Source organism: Microtus oregoni, unplaced genomic scaffold (genome assembly GCF_018167655.1).
Source record: "Microtus oregoni isolate MIOR12 unplaced genomic scaffold, Mior012 000009F_ref0000495, whole genome shotgun sequence".
NCBI lineage: Eukaryota > Metazoa > Chordata > Mammalia > Rodentia > Cricetidae > Microtus > Microtus oregoni.
This window is the reverse complement of record NW_024543068.1, coordinates 13,157,635-13,174,574: the sequence shown is the minus strand read 5'-3', so window position 1 is coordinate 13,174,574 and position 16,940 is coordinate 13,157,635. Positions and strand designations below refer to the sequence as shown.

General features: G+C 42.6%; 1 protein-coding gene across 7 annotated transcripts in view; it reads left to right on the top strand.

The window, feature by feature from the left end:
• Nucleotides 1–645: 645 nt before the first annotated feature.
• Znf410 (zinc finger protein 410) overlaps nucleotides 646–16,940 on the top strand; it is a 30,382-nt gene continuing 14,087 nt past the window's right edge. For 3 of the 7 annotated variants that reach the window (XM_041658085.1, XM_041658082.1, XM_041658084.1), the window contains exons 1-7: nucleotides 647–906; nucleotides 6,364–6,542; nucleotides 7,436–7,571; nucleotides 11,116–11,334; nucleotides 12,523–12,714; nucleotides 15,364–15,514; nucleotides 16,565–16,746. In XM_041658085.1, coding sequence (XP_041514019.1) covers nucleotides 6,510–6,542; nucleotides 7,436–7,571; nucleotides 11,116–11,334; nucleotides 12,523–12,714; nucleotides 15,364–15,514; nucleotides 16,565–16,746 — 913 coding nt within the window. In that variant the 5' untranslated portion in view covers nucleotides 647–906; nucleotides 6,364–6,509. Of the gene's footprint in view, nucleotides 907–1,677; nucleotides 1,776–4,870; nucleotides 5,085–6,363; nucleotides 6,543–7,435; nucleotides 7,572–11,115; nucleotides 11,335–12,522; nucleotides 12,715–15,363; nucleotides 15,515–16,564; nucleotides 16,747–16,940 lie in introns of those variants that run through there. The other 4 variants (XM_041658080.1, XM_041658081.1, XM_041658083.1 and 1 more) reach the window with 4 other exon arrangements.

Sequence of the window (16,940 nt, the reverse complement as noted above, 5' to 3'; positions counted from 1 at the left end):
TGGCCTGGAATGTTTTGTTTTGTACCCAATCTACTAATCCCTAGCTTGTTTAGGCTCCTAGTTTATCTCTAAACATGAAAATAAACGCCTTAAGAGAACATTAATTCTCATGGGCACTGCCTTTAATCCCCCACTCTTGCGAACCACATCATGTTTTTTTCTTGTTATTTTGGTTTTGACAGGGTCTCACTGTATAGCCCTAGGTGGCCTGGAACTCCGAGTGCTGGGAGCGCTGGGATTGATTACAGGACTGTGCTACCATGCCAGGTCTTTACATTTCACGTAGTCAAACTCAAAAGTTCCATCAAGTACTATTATTCACCATGGAACTCTGTTATTTTAGCCCTCAGTCAGGACAGCCAAGATTCTTAAACGTTCCCACAGCTGTATATATGCCTAAATTCATACCCAGTCCAATGGACACTGCAGGGCTTGATTGTGCAGGTCCCTCCTTGGGTCCTCTTCATGGAGAGTTTTGGTGTTTCTCGTTAACTGTCATAACTCCGCAGCTGCGGGGGAAAGCTGCACACCCACCGCGGCGGCACACAGCCACCTAGCGGGAAGGCGGTGACGTCACGGCTAGAAGGCACTGACCTGGTTTCAGACTTCGGGACCCGGGAGTCCTGGAGGGCAGGGGGCGGGGTGCTGCGGTTCCACCGGCCGGAGCCCAGTGTGGCTCTGAGGGGACGGAGAGGACGGCCCAAGCAGCTGCCCGAGGGTCAGCACCTCGACCCGAGCAACACCCGCGGGGCGGAGAAGAAAGCCAGTGGGTGTGCTAGTGGGGGGGGGGGGGTGGCCAAACTTCCTGTCCCGCTCGGGAGCTGCTTCCGGCGGGAGCCGGAAGACGCCGTGTGTGGACGGAATTCGGGACTGACTGCCGGACGGCCAGCTGCCCTGGACTGGAAGGTGAGCCCCTGGCTGGGACTGGCCACAGCGCTTCTCTAGGTGGTTCCGGAGAGAAAGGAGCCCACGGCCGGGTTTGGGGTTCTGCAGCCGAGTTCGCCCCTAAGGGTACAAGGAAGCCCCCCCACTTTAGCTCCCCCCCCCCCCCCCCCCCCCCCGGCGTCTGGCGGGCTGAGAGCGACCGGTCCGACACCCCGCGGCTTCGGCCCTACGCCTCCAGGATCTGGGGCGCGCTGTCTTGGCTCCTCTGCTTGTTTTTGCGAGTGGGTGCTTGGAAGCCAATTGCACCCAAAAACCCGGAGTCAGCGAGTCCCATGGGCGGAGGCGCCGGACTGCACCCGCAGCCGGGCCTGTCCGCGGACCTTCGGGCCTTCCTTGCACCGAGGCCTTTGTGCTGGCGGGAAGGCTGGCCAGCGGTGCCCGGCCGGGGTTTCACCCAGAGCGACCGCTTCCCTTTCCGGCGTCCCCTCACTCCCTAGGTCTGGAAGGGGGACGCCTGAGGACCAGGGCTGGACGTCTGGCATCTCCTCTACCTGACGCTTCAGGCCCGTGTGTGGGCAGCGAGTGCTGGTAGCCTGGCTGTGTTTTGCTCATTGAATTTCGTCCTCTGAAGTTTCTCAGAAGAAGATCCAATTAGTTTATTAAACTTTATCCCCCTTGCGCATGAGGCTCTGAAATGTACTTGGGAGTTAAATATTGAGATGGGATTCAGAGTTCATACTTTTACGTTGGCACAGGGGCCAGTGTAAAATATGCAAAGAGAAGAAAAAATATTTTGAAGACGGACAATTCTTGGTGTTTGGCCCCGAGAAATTACACTTTGTGTTATCGTAGTGTATAGCAGAATACAGGGCAACCGAGCATCAGAAGATGTAAGTTTTTATTTAAGTCTTGATCTTGTAGGTGTCAAATTTGGGGAAAATTTTGCAATTTCTAGTTTTTGGGGGGAGTGTATTAGTGTAGAGGTTTGACCATTATTCTGCGACGCTAAACTTTGAGTATAAGGGATGACAAACATTCTTGTATTTTGAGGGGAAAATGAGTGTTTGGGTAAAAGATAGATTGCAAGGAGTATTTTTATTTTAGTTTTGGATTTTCGACACAGGGTTTCTCTGTGTAATCCTGACTCTCCTGGAACTTGCTCTGTAGACCAGTCGAGCCTGAAATGCACAGAGATTGCTTGCCTCTGCCTCCCCAGTGCTGGCATTAAAGGCATGTGCCACCTCTGCCCTGAGGAAAGGGAAACTTTTAAAGGCAAGGTAACCTGTTAGAAGCCTATATTAATAGTGTAGTTGAAAGATACCGAGAAATCTAAACTGTATCACAGGAGGAGTAAATGATTTGGGGAATTCATTAATGGCTGGGATTATTTAAATATGAAGAATGAGAGAGACTGCTAGATAGAATTTGCAGCCGAGTGGGAAGAAGATTGGGCAATAAATAAAAGGGTTAATTCAAGAAGAACAGGTTTGGTAGGGAGGTGATAATCTGGGTTTGGATGTGGTTTGGTTTGAATCGCTGATGGATATATATGTGGAATTACTCAGCAAGTAACTGATAGTGAAGGTTTGGAAGTCAGAAGAAAAGTCCAGAGTAGAGGGGCAGGGAATTGGGTGTCTTTCGTCATGTTTCTTACCCTCTGAATGTTTAGCCATCGCTTCTTATGTGCTCACAGGGAAACTTGTATGGGGCCTTTCAAACTCCTAGTAATGAGTACTTTAGAAGTGGCTGGTGATTTCAGGGTTTCTTTTGGGAAAATGTAAAATTAGCCAAGCATGGTGGTACACACCTTTAATCTTAGTACTGGGAGATCTAAGCAGATGGGACCAGAAGTTGAAGGCCAGCCTCAGAAATAGAGAGTTCCAGAACAGCCAGGGCTATGCAAGAGCTTGTCTGAACCTCCCCCCCCCCCCAAAAAAAAAACACACTCCCACAAACAAAACTGATTGTGTATGTGATTGCACAACTATGGGTATACTAAAGACAGTTGAATTGTACTTTCCAAAGTGGGTAAGAGTAGGATCTGCAAAGTTCAGAGCAGCAGTTAGGAGCACTGTTGCTCTGTGGAGGGCCTGGGTCTCCTTAGTTCCCAGTACCCCGCATGGCGATTCACAGCCGAGCACCCAGCACCCTCTGCCTCCACGGGTACTACATATGTGTGGTGTGCAGACAACATGAGGGCAAAACACCCATGCACAATAAATAAAAACTAAAAATCTTACAAAATGGGGAACATTTATGTTGACTGAAAGTTTGTAGCAAGGGCTCACTGTGTGTGTAGCCTTGCCTTGCCCAGAACTCACTGTGTAGACCAGGCTGGCCTCAGACTCCTAGAGATACGCTTTTCTCTGCTTCCAGAGTGCCGAATTAAAGTGTGGGCCACTGTGTCCTGCCCCAAACTTGTTTTTTGGAAAGATTTGCATTGCAAGAAAAAGTTTCCATTGCAGCTTTTGAAGTGGTTAACTAAGTAATGGACTTGGAACTAGCAGCAGGCCTAGCTTACGTGTTTGCCCTCGTACTGCTGGCCAGTTAGGTGCTTAGTAAGGTCTGTGTTAATGCAGTCCACATAGAACACTTGATGAACCGCTGTGCTCTTGAGCGGATTGTTTTCTTTTCATTCTGAGATATGATCTTGTTGTGTAGCCGAAAGCTCCCTAGTCTCTTGCTTCAGTTTCCCCATTGCTGAGATTACAGATGCCTGCCTCCACCCCTCGCTCTTGCAAAGATTCCTGGGGCTTCAGCCTTTTCTAGTGTATTCTACTTTATTTGTTCATTAAGTGCCTATACAAGCCAGAAATTTTGGCACCAGGATTGTATGGCTGTATTCAGTTACAATATGCATATTGCAGTTGTTCCTTGTTTTCAAAGACTATTAAAACGAAACCACTAAAATAAAAAGACACAGTAGGTAACCCCTAAAGGTGTGTGATGTCTTAGTGATTCTGCAAGTCAAGAATCTCAAAGTTGGATGCACTTTAGTAATAATCTGGACAAACATCTGGTAATTTCTTGGCTTGTTATGTGAACTAAATTGGGGAAGAGGAATTGCTAAGCCCTCGAAATTTAAGATCAGACTTAGATGTAATCACTTCCTATTTGTGCCAACTCTTCATGCCAGCTTGCTTATACAGCTTAATAACTTGATCAACCTTGGCTTCCTCCTCTCATGAAGATGAGTGGATTAACCATATTAAGCTATTGTAGTGCTTGAGGAAGAAAAATGTATGTAGAAAGAAAAGTTGGGCATTTATGATACTTTGCTTTATGTGATAAGTAAAAGGAATATTTCATATATATTTTGTAAACTGGACTGCAGACCGCTGTTAACATCAACAAAGCTTTAATTCCAGTATTCCTCCTAAGAATTAGATGCATTTATGTGTGTGCATACATGTGGGATCAGAGGACAACATGTAAGACTTAGTTCTAGCACATGGGTCCTGGGGGTTGAATTGAAGTTGTCAGAATGGTGGCTACCTTCACAAATGAGCCATCTTACAGGCCCTAATTTCAGGACTTCTTCTTGTTGTTTTTCAAGGCAGGGTTTCTCTGTGTAGTCCTGAACTTGCTCTGTAGTCCAGGCTGATCTCGAACTTAGAGATCTGTCTGCCTCTGCCTCCTGAGTGCTAGGATTAAAGGCGTGTACCACTACTGCCTGGCTTCCAGTATTTCTTAATGTCTGTCTTAGTCTGACTTTCCAGTCTACCCTGGTGTTATTGGAAAGCTTCCATCCTAGGTACATTTTTTTTTTTAACCATCTTTGTGGATAGCAGTACTCCCACTTTTATCAGCAGTTACACCAAACTAAGTGAATTCATGTGCCAGAGCACTGGGGTGGAGGGAACTTAAGCACTGAGAGAATTTTCAGCTTGGGGTCTAGCAAGGTCTGCAGTGGTGACCAGGGAAGGAGGGGAGCTGAGAGGGAGGGAGAGTGAAAATGGATGTGCTCTGTCTCTGGGAAGTACAGAACTGCCCAGGCCACCCTGTTGTTGTGGCTGTGCTGGAGAGTGCACTCGGCACCATCACACACTTCTGAGGAAGAGTATATCCCAGCTGGTGGTGAATCTGCTGTGGAGTTCAGGTGTGCACCACCATGCCCCCCGCAGGCTTGTGTTTTAAATGATCAGCATAATCACCTTGGAGAGCCCAGAAAAGTGAAGCCCACTGACCTGTTACACAAGGTAACACTGCTGAGTCTGTGTGACTTTCTTTTTACTTTTTCTTATGCATGATGTAATTAGTGTTGAAATGAAAAAGAGATTTGTAATCAATTTTCTTTGTTGCGTGGGCTTCACAATCTGTGTGTGTGTGGTGTTGTGACTCAAACCCAGGTATTTGCACGTTAGGCAAATGATCTACCACTGAACTACATTCCCAACCAAAATTGTATTTTGAAGTACCAGTACCATATTTAATTAACCATACCCCTGTATTGTGTAAATGTGTTCAGGTTTTCTAAAAGGTAATCGTGTGTTGCTTCCTGGTTTCTGCTTTTTATTTTTGACAAACATCTTTTGGAATATAGCTTTTCCATATTGAAGACCTTTTTTAAAAGGTATTTATTTATTTATTATGTATACAATATTCTGTCTGTGTGTATGCCTGCAGGCTAGAAGAGGGCACCAGACCCCATTACAGATGGTTGTGAGCCACCATGTGGTTGCTGGGAATTGAACTCAGGACCTTTGGAAGAACAGGCAATGTTCTTAACCTCTGAGCCATCTCTCCAGCCCCTTGAAGACCTTTTTATAGCGAGGTGTGGTGATAGCTGTTACCTGAGCACTCAGGAGGAAGAGGTTGGAGAATTTGTTGACAGTTGGAGTCCAACCTGGTTCATATGTGAATTTTAGACCAGTCATGCCTATATACCAAGATTCTGTCTTAAAAAAAAAAGAAAAAAAAAACCTTTCACTAGAAGGAGAAACTTTGTGGGAACTGAAGATATGGCTCAGTGGTTAGGAACACTTGCCATGCTGCATGGTGGCGCACACCTTTAATCCCAGCGTCGGAGGCAGAGGCAGGTGAATCTCTATTGAGTTTGAAGCCAGCCTGGTCTACAGAGCGAGTTCCAGGACAGCTAGGGCTACACAGAGAACCCCTGTCTCAACAAACAAAACAAACAAAAAAGAACACTTGCTATTGTTGCAGAGAGTTTGATTCCTAGCATCCACACAGGGCTCTGATACCTCCTCTTGGACTCTGTGGACACTTGGAAACACAGCGAGTACACAATGAGATACGTGTGCCTGAAATAAAAATAAGAACTTAAAAAGTAGAAAGTTTATCAAAACAATGCTTTTATAGGTTTTGATACTTATTGGACTTGTTCTGTTTAAAACAAATGTTATAGGCTGAATTCTTTGATTTTTTTTTTTTTTAGATATAAAGGCATATGTTTATTTAGTTACATGTTCCTGCTGCTCTTAATGCTGTGTCTTTCTCTTTTTTACCCTATTTTAGGTTAAATTGGTTACCAACCTAGCTCAGCATCTTACAGAAAAACCATGTTTCTTAAAGGGCTATGAGTATAACAGGAAGGTGTCATTGACTCTGAATTAAATTGAACCTGTGCCCTGAACAGCCACAGGATTTCAGAAGCTGAATCAATGTTATCAGATGAGTTAGAGTCCAAACCAGAGGTGAGCCCACTTAGCTATTTTCTTTGGTGGGTTTTCAGAGTTTATGCTTAGCCCATTGTTCAGGAAACAACTTCTCTAGTGACTTAATAGTAAACATTTTTGATTTTGTGAGCCAAATGACTTTTACTGCAACTCTTAGTTTACAATTTTTCTGTTACTAAATGTTTTCTTCAAGATTTTACTGTTCTGTTTCTATCTTTTGTGGATTTTTTACATTTGCTGTTTAAGTATTTAACGAAATACTAAGGTGCTTGCTTATATAATAAAATATTTTATATCCCTAAAATGAATTTATATTATATAGTTGTGTATATATGTGTGTGTATTATTTACATAAATTGTTACTCTTACATATACATGAAAATATTTTCTTTCTGAACATTATTGGGAGATTTAAGCATTTTATAATTTCATTTATTTTCCCACCTTAATTTTAGTAAATCTGTGTTCCATAATAGGAAAGTCACCAAATTTGAAATAATTACTTAATTTTGAAGACTAGAACTTCTAACTAGTTATGTCTCTTAGACAAGTCAGTGTTTTCAGATTGATTCCTCATTTGTAAAATACATGTTCACCTAGGAATTTAATACAAGGATTAAATATACCATTACCCAGGAAAATGCTTTGTAAGATGTAATTAATACAGTGCAGTTGATTTAAAAATTTAAAAAGCTCATTTTAAAATACACTTTCATAATTTGATAACTTAATTACATCTATCAGCCATTCTGTAGAACACACACCTTGAGGTGTGGTTAGTCTAGTTTTTCTGTGTATGTGACTGAGACCAGGAACAAGACTGAATTATATCATCATTTGTTTGATGAACTTGAAAGTTGAGATTCATTCCTAGCATCCTGTTTCTCAACGTTGCTTCTTTTCCTCTCCAGCTCCTGGTTCAGTTTGTTCAGAATACCTCCATCCCCCTGGGACAAGGGCTAGTAGAATCAGAAGCTAAAGACATTACTTGCTTATCCCTCCTTCCAGTGACCGAGGCCTCAGAATGCAGTCGGCTAATGTTACCAGGTAAAGTATGTTCACTACAATAGGACAAAGAAGTCTTAAGAGTTTAGCCTACTCTGTGGCAAGAGTAGAATGGATAATTTGATTTTTGAAAGTAAAATTTAAGAGTCATGGGGAAAAGCAGCCATGGAAGTCATATATGCCTGAGTAATTTGAACATAGGATAAGGATGTGTGGGAGACAGGCCAGTGCAGCACCTGGGATCAGGCAAGAGGCCTGAAAGGAGAGCAGAATGGCAGCTTAGAGTTAGATGCATATCAGCATAGCTAGGAGGCATGGGACCCAAGGGAAATCAGTGTGTTAAAGGCCCCTGGGAGGCCAAGGAGACAAGACTAAAAGGTGGCCTTAAATAATATTGGCAGAGAAAGGGTGAGAAACCAGGCTGCAGGGATAGAGGTAACAGTATAAAGTGTGGTCTAGGTGAGGGAATGCTTATCAAGTTTTGGTTTGGGGGGTTTGTTTGTTTTGTATTTGAGATGGGCTGACTGCCTGGAACTCAGTCATCTACCTGCTTCTGCCTCCACTGGGATTAAAGGCTGTGTTCTACATTGACCTGTATAATATTTTAAAGGGCATTCTTTTCTTTCTTCCTTTTTTCCTTCCCTCCCTCCCTCCCTCCCTCCCTCCTTTTTTTTTTTTTTTTTTTTTTTTTGAGACAGGGTTTCTCTGTGGCTTTGGAGCCTGTCCTGGAACTTGCTCTGTAGACCAGGCTGGTCTCGAACTCACAGAGATCCGCCTGTCTCTGCCTCCCGAGTGCTGGGATTAAAGGCGTGCGCCACCATCGCCCGGCCTCCCTCCTTTTTCTTTTTCCTCCCTCCCTCCCTCCCTCCCTCCCTCTCTCAAATCTAAATTGTTTGAGAACTGTTTAGAATGTTAATACTAATCAGGGGGAGGGCAGTGTCAGCCTGTTGATGACAGTTGTTTGTTAAAATTCTGATTACTTCTTCTAGTGATGGTCTGTGAAGACTTTAAGGTCTTCTAAGATTCAGGAAAAACAGACATATATAAATTATAAACATCCAGGTTTCCCTACCCTGGGCTGGAGAGATGGTTAGGAGTGCTTGCTGTGCAAGCATGAGAACTGAAGCCTGAATCCCCACAGAACAAAAGGGAACTGGCCACCAAGCCTGGTGACCTGGCTCGATCCCTGGAACCCACACAAGAGAGAACTGACTCCTGAAAGTTGTCGTCTGCCTTCCACATTTGCAGCATAGCATGAACATGTAAGCACGCGCTCTAGTAACTGTAACAAAGAAAAAATAATCTGGCTGGACAGTGGTGGAACACAACTTTAATCCCAGCACTCATGAGGAAGGTGAACTCTGTGAGTTTGAGGCCAGCCTGGTCTACATCTACAGAGTAAATTCCAGGACAGCCGGAGCTACACAGAGAAACTAAAAAGAAAAAAAAAAATCTGTAGCTCTGGCTGCAAAGATCTGATACACAGTTTTGTTGAGAGGAGGTCTTGCTGCTTAGACCAGGCTGGCCTTGAACTCAGAGGTCTACCTGTTTTTGCTTCCCCATGCTAGGATTAAAGTGTGAGCCAACACACATGGCTTAATCCCCTCTTGTGGGCTCTATTCATGAATAGACATGCACACCCACACGAGTTTGCACTGATGGAGAATCTTTAAGAGGTGGGGGCAAGTTAGGGAATTAAACTAGAAACAAAAAGTCCGTACTCTGTTGGAATGATTATGGCTAAAGAGAGCAAACATTGGTAAGAATGTGGAGAAAAGGGAACCTTGTACACTGTTAAATTATGGAAAATGTATGGAAATTCCTCAAAAGCTGTCCGATGTGTCAGCAATTCCACTTGTGTGTATATCTCCAAAGGAGTTGAAATCAAGTAAATCAAATGTTAAATGCATGTACCATGACGTATGCGTGGAGGTCAGAAGACAACTTGTGGGAGTTGGTTCTCTTCTCCCGCCTTACTGACCCCAGGGATTGAACTCAGGTCATCAGGCTTTGTGACAAGCGGCTTTACCCTCACCTGTTCTCAGCCACACTGTTGGCCCTCATGTTTTCTGTTATGAGATATGGTGGCTACAGAAAGATATAAAGCCACATTAGTACAGCTTGAGGGATAAATATAAGGAACTCTCCGTATACGGACCTCCCCAAACAAGAACATCATCCAAGCTCTCCATAGGCCTGCTCTCCTTGATACAGAAACTTCCCTTCTTCTTTTTTTTTTTTTTTTTTTTTTTGTTGTTGTTGTTGTTGTTTTTTGGTTCCCTGACCGGGATTTGAACCCGGACTGTGGCGGTGAAACTTCCCTTCTTTGATGCACCACCACTGTTTGTATTTTTGTGATTATTTCTTTTGTTTTCCAAAATTAACTGCTCTTGTATTTTAATTTTATCTTGTTTGTGACCTTAAATGAATGGAATGATATAATCTCTTTAGTAGATGTTTTTGTATCTTGTTTTACTCTGTCATGGTGAGGTTCATTCTTACTATAGCTTGGTTTGGTATCAGAGTATCCTTCAATATTTACAGACCACAACTTTTTTGTTAATGTCTCTGTTGATGACTGTTTTCCAATATTGTGCTATGATGAACAGTGCTATTATGAATTTTATGTTTTTCAAATATTTTTGGTATGTTTGGTAAAATACACATGGCATTGGATTGCCATTTTAAATTATCATTCAGTGTCTGGTTGTGTGGTATTAGGAAGATTCACATTATTGTACTACTTCATTAGACCAGTAGCCAATGAAAACGATAGTCTGTCCATTTTTATTATAATCTTATTTGTCATCTGTTTAAAAGAGAAAAAAAGTGTTACCTACCTTTTTTAAAGATGAATGAAAGCCTCTGGAAATAGTGAATACTTCGTCACATAGTGTAATTCCTGATTGTATAGAGCCATTATACCCATCTCCTCTCTTCTTTAAATGGTAGTTTTCATTTAAAATGCTTTGTTTTTAAGAATTTAAAGATGGGGTGTTTTCAGCTTGGTCTACAAGAGCTAGTTCCAGGACAGGCTCCAAAGCTACAGAGAAACTCTGTCTCAAAAAAAAAAAAAAGAGGGGAGGTGTTTTATTTATTTATTTTTTGAGGCAGAGTCTCATGTGACCCATCCCTTAAAATAAACTTCTTTTTTTGGATTTTTGAGATTGGGTTGCTATTTAGCCCTGGCTAAAGATCTTTATAGACCAGGCTGGCCTCGAACTCACGTTGATCTGCCTGCCTCTGTCTTCCAAGTTCTGAGATTAAAGATGTGCACTACTATGTCCAGCTTAGAACAAACTTCTTTAGAGCAAGTCTTTTAAATTATTTATGTATATTCAGTATAAACCCCAAACTGTAATGAAACATACTGATGGTTGTACAGAATTTCAGTGCTTTCCCAGGCTGTTTTTCCCCCTGTGATTATTCTAAGGCACTTTTTGTATTTGCAAATATAAGAATTCTGTATACTCTTGTAAGGGTAGTAGAAACTAATTGAAGTTTAGTGTCTTAGGTGCTATTGATAGAACAGGCGAGCTCCCTGGAGGTGAATGCTACATGAAGCTGTGGTGTTTTCTTTCACTAGATGATACTCCACATCATACTAACTCCTCCAAGGAGGTCCCGTCTTCAGCTGTTTTGAGGAGCCTTCAGGTGAACGTGGGCCCAGACGGAGAAGAGACAAGGGCTCAAACTGTACAGAAGTCCCCAGAATTTCTGTCCACTCCAGAGTCGCCTAACTTGTTGCAAGATTTACAGCCAAGTGATAGCACTTCTTTTATTCTTCTTAACCTAACAAGAGCAGGTACGTTTTAATCTTTTCTGGGCTCTACTCAGTTTTTAGGGAAAAAAGTTAGAAGTGAGCCAGTATTTAATATTCATAAGATGCAAAGAATCTTTATTATTTGATTAGAGAGTTAGTTGGTGTGCCACTACATCTGCAACAGAAACATTTACTTATTTGGAAAATTAATGTGGCGCCCTTGACCTATCAAGATAGTGAGAGCAAGAACAGGCTTGGGGGAGGATGCTTAGTTCCTAATGAGTTGGCTGGTGTTTTGCTATTGGAGGCACACTGAGGAGGGAGATAAAAATAGGAATCCAGAGTTCTGGAGAGGTTTGGGATAAGTAGGCAGCTGGGCTGCTCATCACATTCAGAAAATGTGAAACGTGGATCGTGATTCTTTGATTCTAGAGATGTTTGAAGCATATATAGAAAAAAGGGTCTAGGACCCTGGGAAAGGGAACATTTAAGAGGACAACGGAATAACAAGGTGAACTGGGAGAAAATGGTGGATGGGAAACCAAGGGAGGAAAATATTTTAGAAAGAAAGGATACTAAATGATTCCAAATACTATAGGATGGATTAGTGAGATTACATTTCTATCTGGTGACTTTTGCAAAAATAATACTTACTGAAAGATAGATGTGAGGAGAGAATGGAGTGTGACTGGGTGGAAATGCAAGTTAGAAGGGGAGTTGTTTTGAAGGTTAGCACACACACGTGTCGCTGAAGCAGGGCAGCATAGTGAGACCATGTCTCAAACAAAACCAATAATACAGTTGTTGGGCAGTGGTAGTGCACACCTTTAATCCTAGCACCCGGGAAGCAGGGGCGGGCAGACCTCTGTGAGTTCAAGGCCAGCCTAGCCCACATAGTGATAGCCAAGGGCTCTTAACTGCTGAGCCCTTTTTCCTGCCCTAATGAGGGAGAATTTAACTGACATACAAGAGAGAAGACTGAGCATGGATTGGAAAATTTCAAATGGCCTAGTTGCAGGAAAGAACATTATGTCTCTGAAACAAGAGGAGGCAGAGTTAACAAAAGTGTGTGGGCTGAATGGAAAAATGATAGCTTTATTATTTATAAGAACAGAAACTTGAAGTGAAAAGGAAGGATCTAGAATGATTTGATTCAGGACACAAAGTCCCTGTGCCAGGGCTACTAACAGGATGTTGGCTAACCTTCCTGTATTATTGTCTTTCTTCCAGGTCTGGGCTCTTCAACTGAGCACTTCGTGTTTGTACAGGATGAGACAGAGGATTCAGGGAACGACTTCCTTTCTGGTGAGAGCACAGACAGCAGTATCCCATGGTTCCTGCGGGTCCAGGAGTTGGCCCATGACAGTCTGATTGCTGCTACTCGTGCACAGCTGGCAAAGAATGCAAAAACCAGCAGCAACGGTGAGGCTCTGGCATTTCCTCTCTGCTTTTCCATGCAGAGGTTTGGGTGGTGCAATAGCTAGATTTTGAATTGTGTATAATCAAATTATTTTATTGATAAGCATGGAAGTCTAAAAATAAGTTGTCCTATTTTATAAAATAACTTGGCTTTGTCTGCCAAACCAGCTAAACTTATGTTCTGAGTTTCCAACTTTGAAGGAATATACAGAGTATTCTTTAGAGAACAGGTAGGGGCCTGGGAATGGTGGCACAGAACCTTAGTCTCAGCATTCAAGAGGGTGAAGCAGAAGGATTTTCAAGGCCCACATAGGCATAAACTTTTTATATCTAGAGCTCAAAGAAGTTAAAATAGTTTTATCAGTTAGTAAAAATACAACTATAAAGTTAATGTTGAGTTACTGTTTTGCTAAAAGTATATTGCTGGTTCATGGCAGTTTTGTTGATTAGCTGATTGCTTTGTGCTAGTTATGTTATCTCTAAAAGATGTTTTTATATGTGTACATGTATATGCGTATGGAGGTAAAGTACCTTCCCACTACTTGGATTACACCACACGAGTTTTACAGTTTCTAAGGGTTCTGGCCCCCTTACTTGTGTGACATGCATGCACTTATGCTTGTGTGACAAGCACTTCTCCCACTGAGCTGTTTTAGTCTGTGGTATTTCTTTTTCAGCTTGCATGCCTGTTGAGCTTCATGTGTGCTGCTGGTCATTTTGGAGTACTGTCCCCAAATCATCTGTATCACCTGGCAGCTTAGCACTGCAACTGTCTTGGGGTTGAGACAAGGCTTAGCAGTTAAAAGTGATTTCTCCTCTTCCAAAGGAACTGTGTTTGGTTCCTAGCATCCATATCAGGTGGATCATAACTTGTAACTCCAGTTCCAGAGGATCCCACAACACTCCCCTGGGCACACTTCATGGGCACTGTTCATACATGCAGACATACATGTTACCCTTAAGAATCATGGATGGGGCCGGGCGGTGGTGGCGCACGCCTTTAATCCCAGCACTTGGGAGGCAGAGGCAGGCGGATCTCTGTGAGTTCGAGACCAGCCTGGTCTACAAGAGCTAGTTCCAGGACAGGCTCCAAAACCACAGAGAAACCCTGTCTCGAAAAACCAAAAAAAAAAAAAAAAAAAAAAAAAAAGAATCATGGATGGGTACATTCAGAACTTCCCATTACCAGTCAAGCCTTCATTTACATACCATACCATTAATTTTAAGTCTCTTTCGATTGGTTCTCTTTCTGTATATTCATTAGCTGTGGTGATTAAGTTATTACCGCATGTGTCAGCATTATCAAGAACCAAACCGAGATTAAACACAGAATTGTTGGTACACAGCTGTTTGGAGTTTCGCTGAAAATCAGGAATATGTTTATGACTATTTTAATTGCTGATCATATAGAAACAAAAACTAAATAATATCTCAGAGAACTTGGGGATTTCACAGATAATTTCAGAGTATTACATTTTTAAAAACAGTAGCTCCTGTGCAGAAAATTCTATTTTTTGTTCATCTTCAAATAATTACTTTATGTGTGACTATCACAGTGCATTATAGTGCCCTTTATTTATTCTAATCATTTGAGGTGGGGGGTTTCCTGAGATGGTTTTTCTAATCCTTAGATTCTGAAACCTTCACCATTCTACTCACGTTTAGAAAATAGTGCCACGTTTGCCGATGAGAAGCAGTACAGGCCTGGGGTCCAGATGTGACGACATCATTTACTGGTTTTTTGCCTTGCATGATTTTAATTTTCTCATGTTTAGAGTATAAAGGTCAATATTTTAACCTGTTTGAGCCATTGCAGAGACTTAATAATTAGGTATGAGCTTTCAATCTAAAGTATTCTATGAATGTTTTTCTTACTCAAAAACCAAAAAGGGGATGGGGTGAGTGTGGCACATATCTTTAATTACAACACTTGGGAGGCAAGGGCAGGCAGATCCCTGTGAGTTCGAGGACAGCCTGATCTATCTGAGTTCCAGGACAGCCATAGCTACATAGTGAGACCCCCATCTCAAAAATAAACAATACATAAATAGATAGTTACCTTACAGCCTTAACAAGTGTCTTATATTTCTGAATACAAAGTAAACACCCATAAGACAAAAATACAGTTCTATTTTGTGTGTATGTGCGCACGCGTGCACACCCCTTCTAGGGCTTAGAGGACAACTTTGTGGGGTTGGGTCTCTCCTACCATGTGGGTTCTAGAAATAAAATGAAGATTTTTTTTTTGTTTTTTGAGACAAGGTTTCTCTGTAGCTTTTGGAGCCTGTCCTGGAACTAGCTCTTGTAGACCAGGCTGGCCTTGAACTCAACAGAGATCCGCCTGCCTCTGCCTCGAGTGCTAGGATCCTACTAAAAGCTGAGATTACAGGTTGTACTGTCTTGCCTGGCTCCTACAGAATAGTTTTAAATTTGCTTTCTGAAGCCATACTTGATATTTTTACATTTGTCAGAAACTTGGTCTTGTTAAATAAAACATGATAACTGCAGGTAATTCTCTGGATGGGAATACAGAGTACTCTTGTACATGAATATATATAGGTTTAAAGACCACTTGGGATGAAATGTAGGAGTTTTATTGTTTGAATCTAAGTAGGATTTTCCCCTGAATTATAAATATGTTGCTTGTTACAGGAGAAAACGTCCACCTTGGTTCTGGCGACGGGCAGCCCAAAGATTCTGGGCCTCTTCCTCCAGTGGAAAAGAAGCTCAGGTGCACAGTTGAAGGCTGTGACCGGACGTTTGTGTGGCCGGCTCATTTCAAATACCACCTTAAAACTCACCGGTGAGCCAATCATAGAGGAACTTGTCCCTGAACAGACAAACTCCAGGAAAGCAGGGACTCCAGTTGTCCTGGCTAAGATTGTCTTTCTTAGTCAGGTGTGGTGACACATATACACCTGTAATCTCAGCCTTTAGAAGGCTGGCAAGTTTGAGACAAGTCTGGGCTATAGAAAAAACAAGAACTCTGGTTCTTACTTGTTTTTAGATGGAATCTTATGCTGCCCAAGTTGCTGCAAATTCTTTGAGCTTAAATGATCTTTCTATTTCAGCCTCTCAAGTGTTGGGTTTACAGCCATGCCAAGACCTCCTGTTTGGTTTTTGTTGTTCTGAAATCTAAACCAGAGCTTTTTAATTTGCTAAAAATATACTGTTCCCCAAGCTATAGTCCCAGCCCCAAACCCCCTTTTTAAAATCAAGTTCTTACTGTTTGCTCAGGCTGGCTTTGAACTCAAGATCCTCCTTCCTTACCCTACCGCATGCTGAGATAAGTGTGCATCACCATACCTGGTTGAGGGGTCTTGTATGTTAATAGAAAGAATTGTGTTGTCTGATTTACTTATTTTATTTGAGGCATGTGACCTGGGCAGGCCTCAAACAAAAAGGATGGCTTTCCCAGATGGTGGCGGTGTACCCCTTTAATTCCAGCACTCGGGAGGGAGAGACAGGCAGATCTCTTTAAGTTTGAGGCCAGCCTGGTCTATAGAGTGAGGTCCAGGACATCCAAGGCACGTGGAGGAACCCTGTTTCAAAACAAATTAACAAAACAAAAAAAGAAAAAGAAAAGGATGGCTTTGAATTCCTCATTCTTCTGCCTCCATCTCTCATTACCTCATTCTTGATAAATACTTCAATAAGACATTTGTCATCTACATATCTTAAAGAGCAAAAATTCTAAGTCTCAGGACTAGAGAGATGCCTCAGATATTAAGAGTTATTTTAATATACCCAAGTTTGGGGTCTCTTGTGTGCCTTGAGAGTCAGTAGAAATGTTGGCTTGTCACCACCAGCCACAGAGTGTTTTCAAGTCTTGTTGCTCATGATGTCTCTACAGAAACGAGCGCCCCTTCATCTGCCCTGCAGAAGGCTGCGGGAAAAGCTTCTATGTGCTGCAGAGGCTGAAGGTGCACATGAGGACACACAACGGGGAGAAACCCTTCATGTGCCATGAGTCTGGGTGTGGTAAGCAGTTCACCACAGCTGGGAACTTGAAGAACCACCGCCGCATCCACACAGGTGTGCAGCTCTGCATCCCTTTATTGGTCTCCATGGCGGTGCTCTTGCTTGCTGCCGCTTCTACTTAGGAAAGCAATATGGGAGTAGAAATGGAGGTGCAGTGTTGAAGAAAGATTCCCTTCATTTCAGTGTCTCGTGCGTTCTGTTCATTGTCAGTACAATGTGTCCAACCTCATCTGTGTGTGAGGAATGGA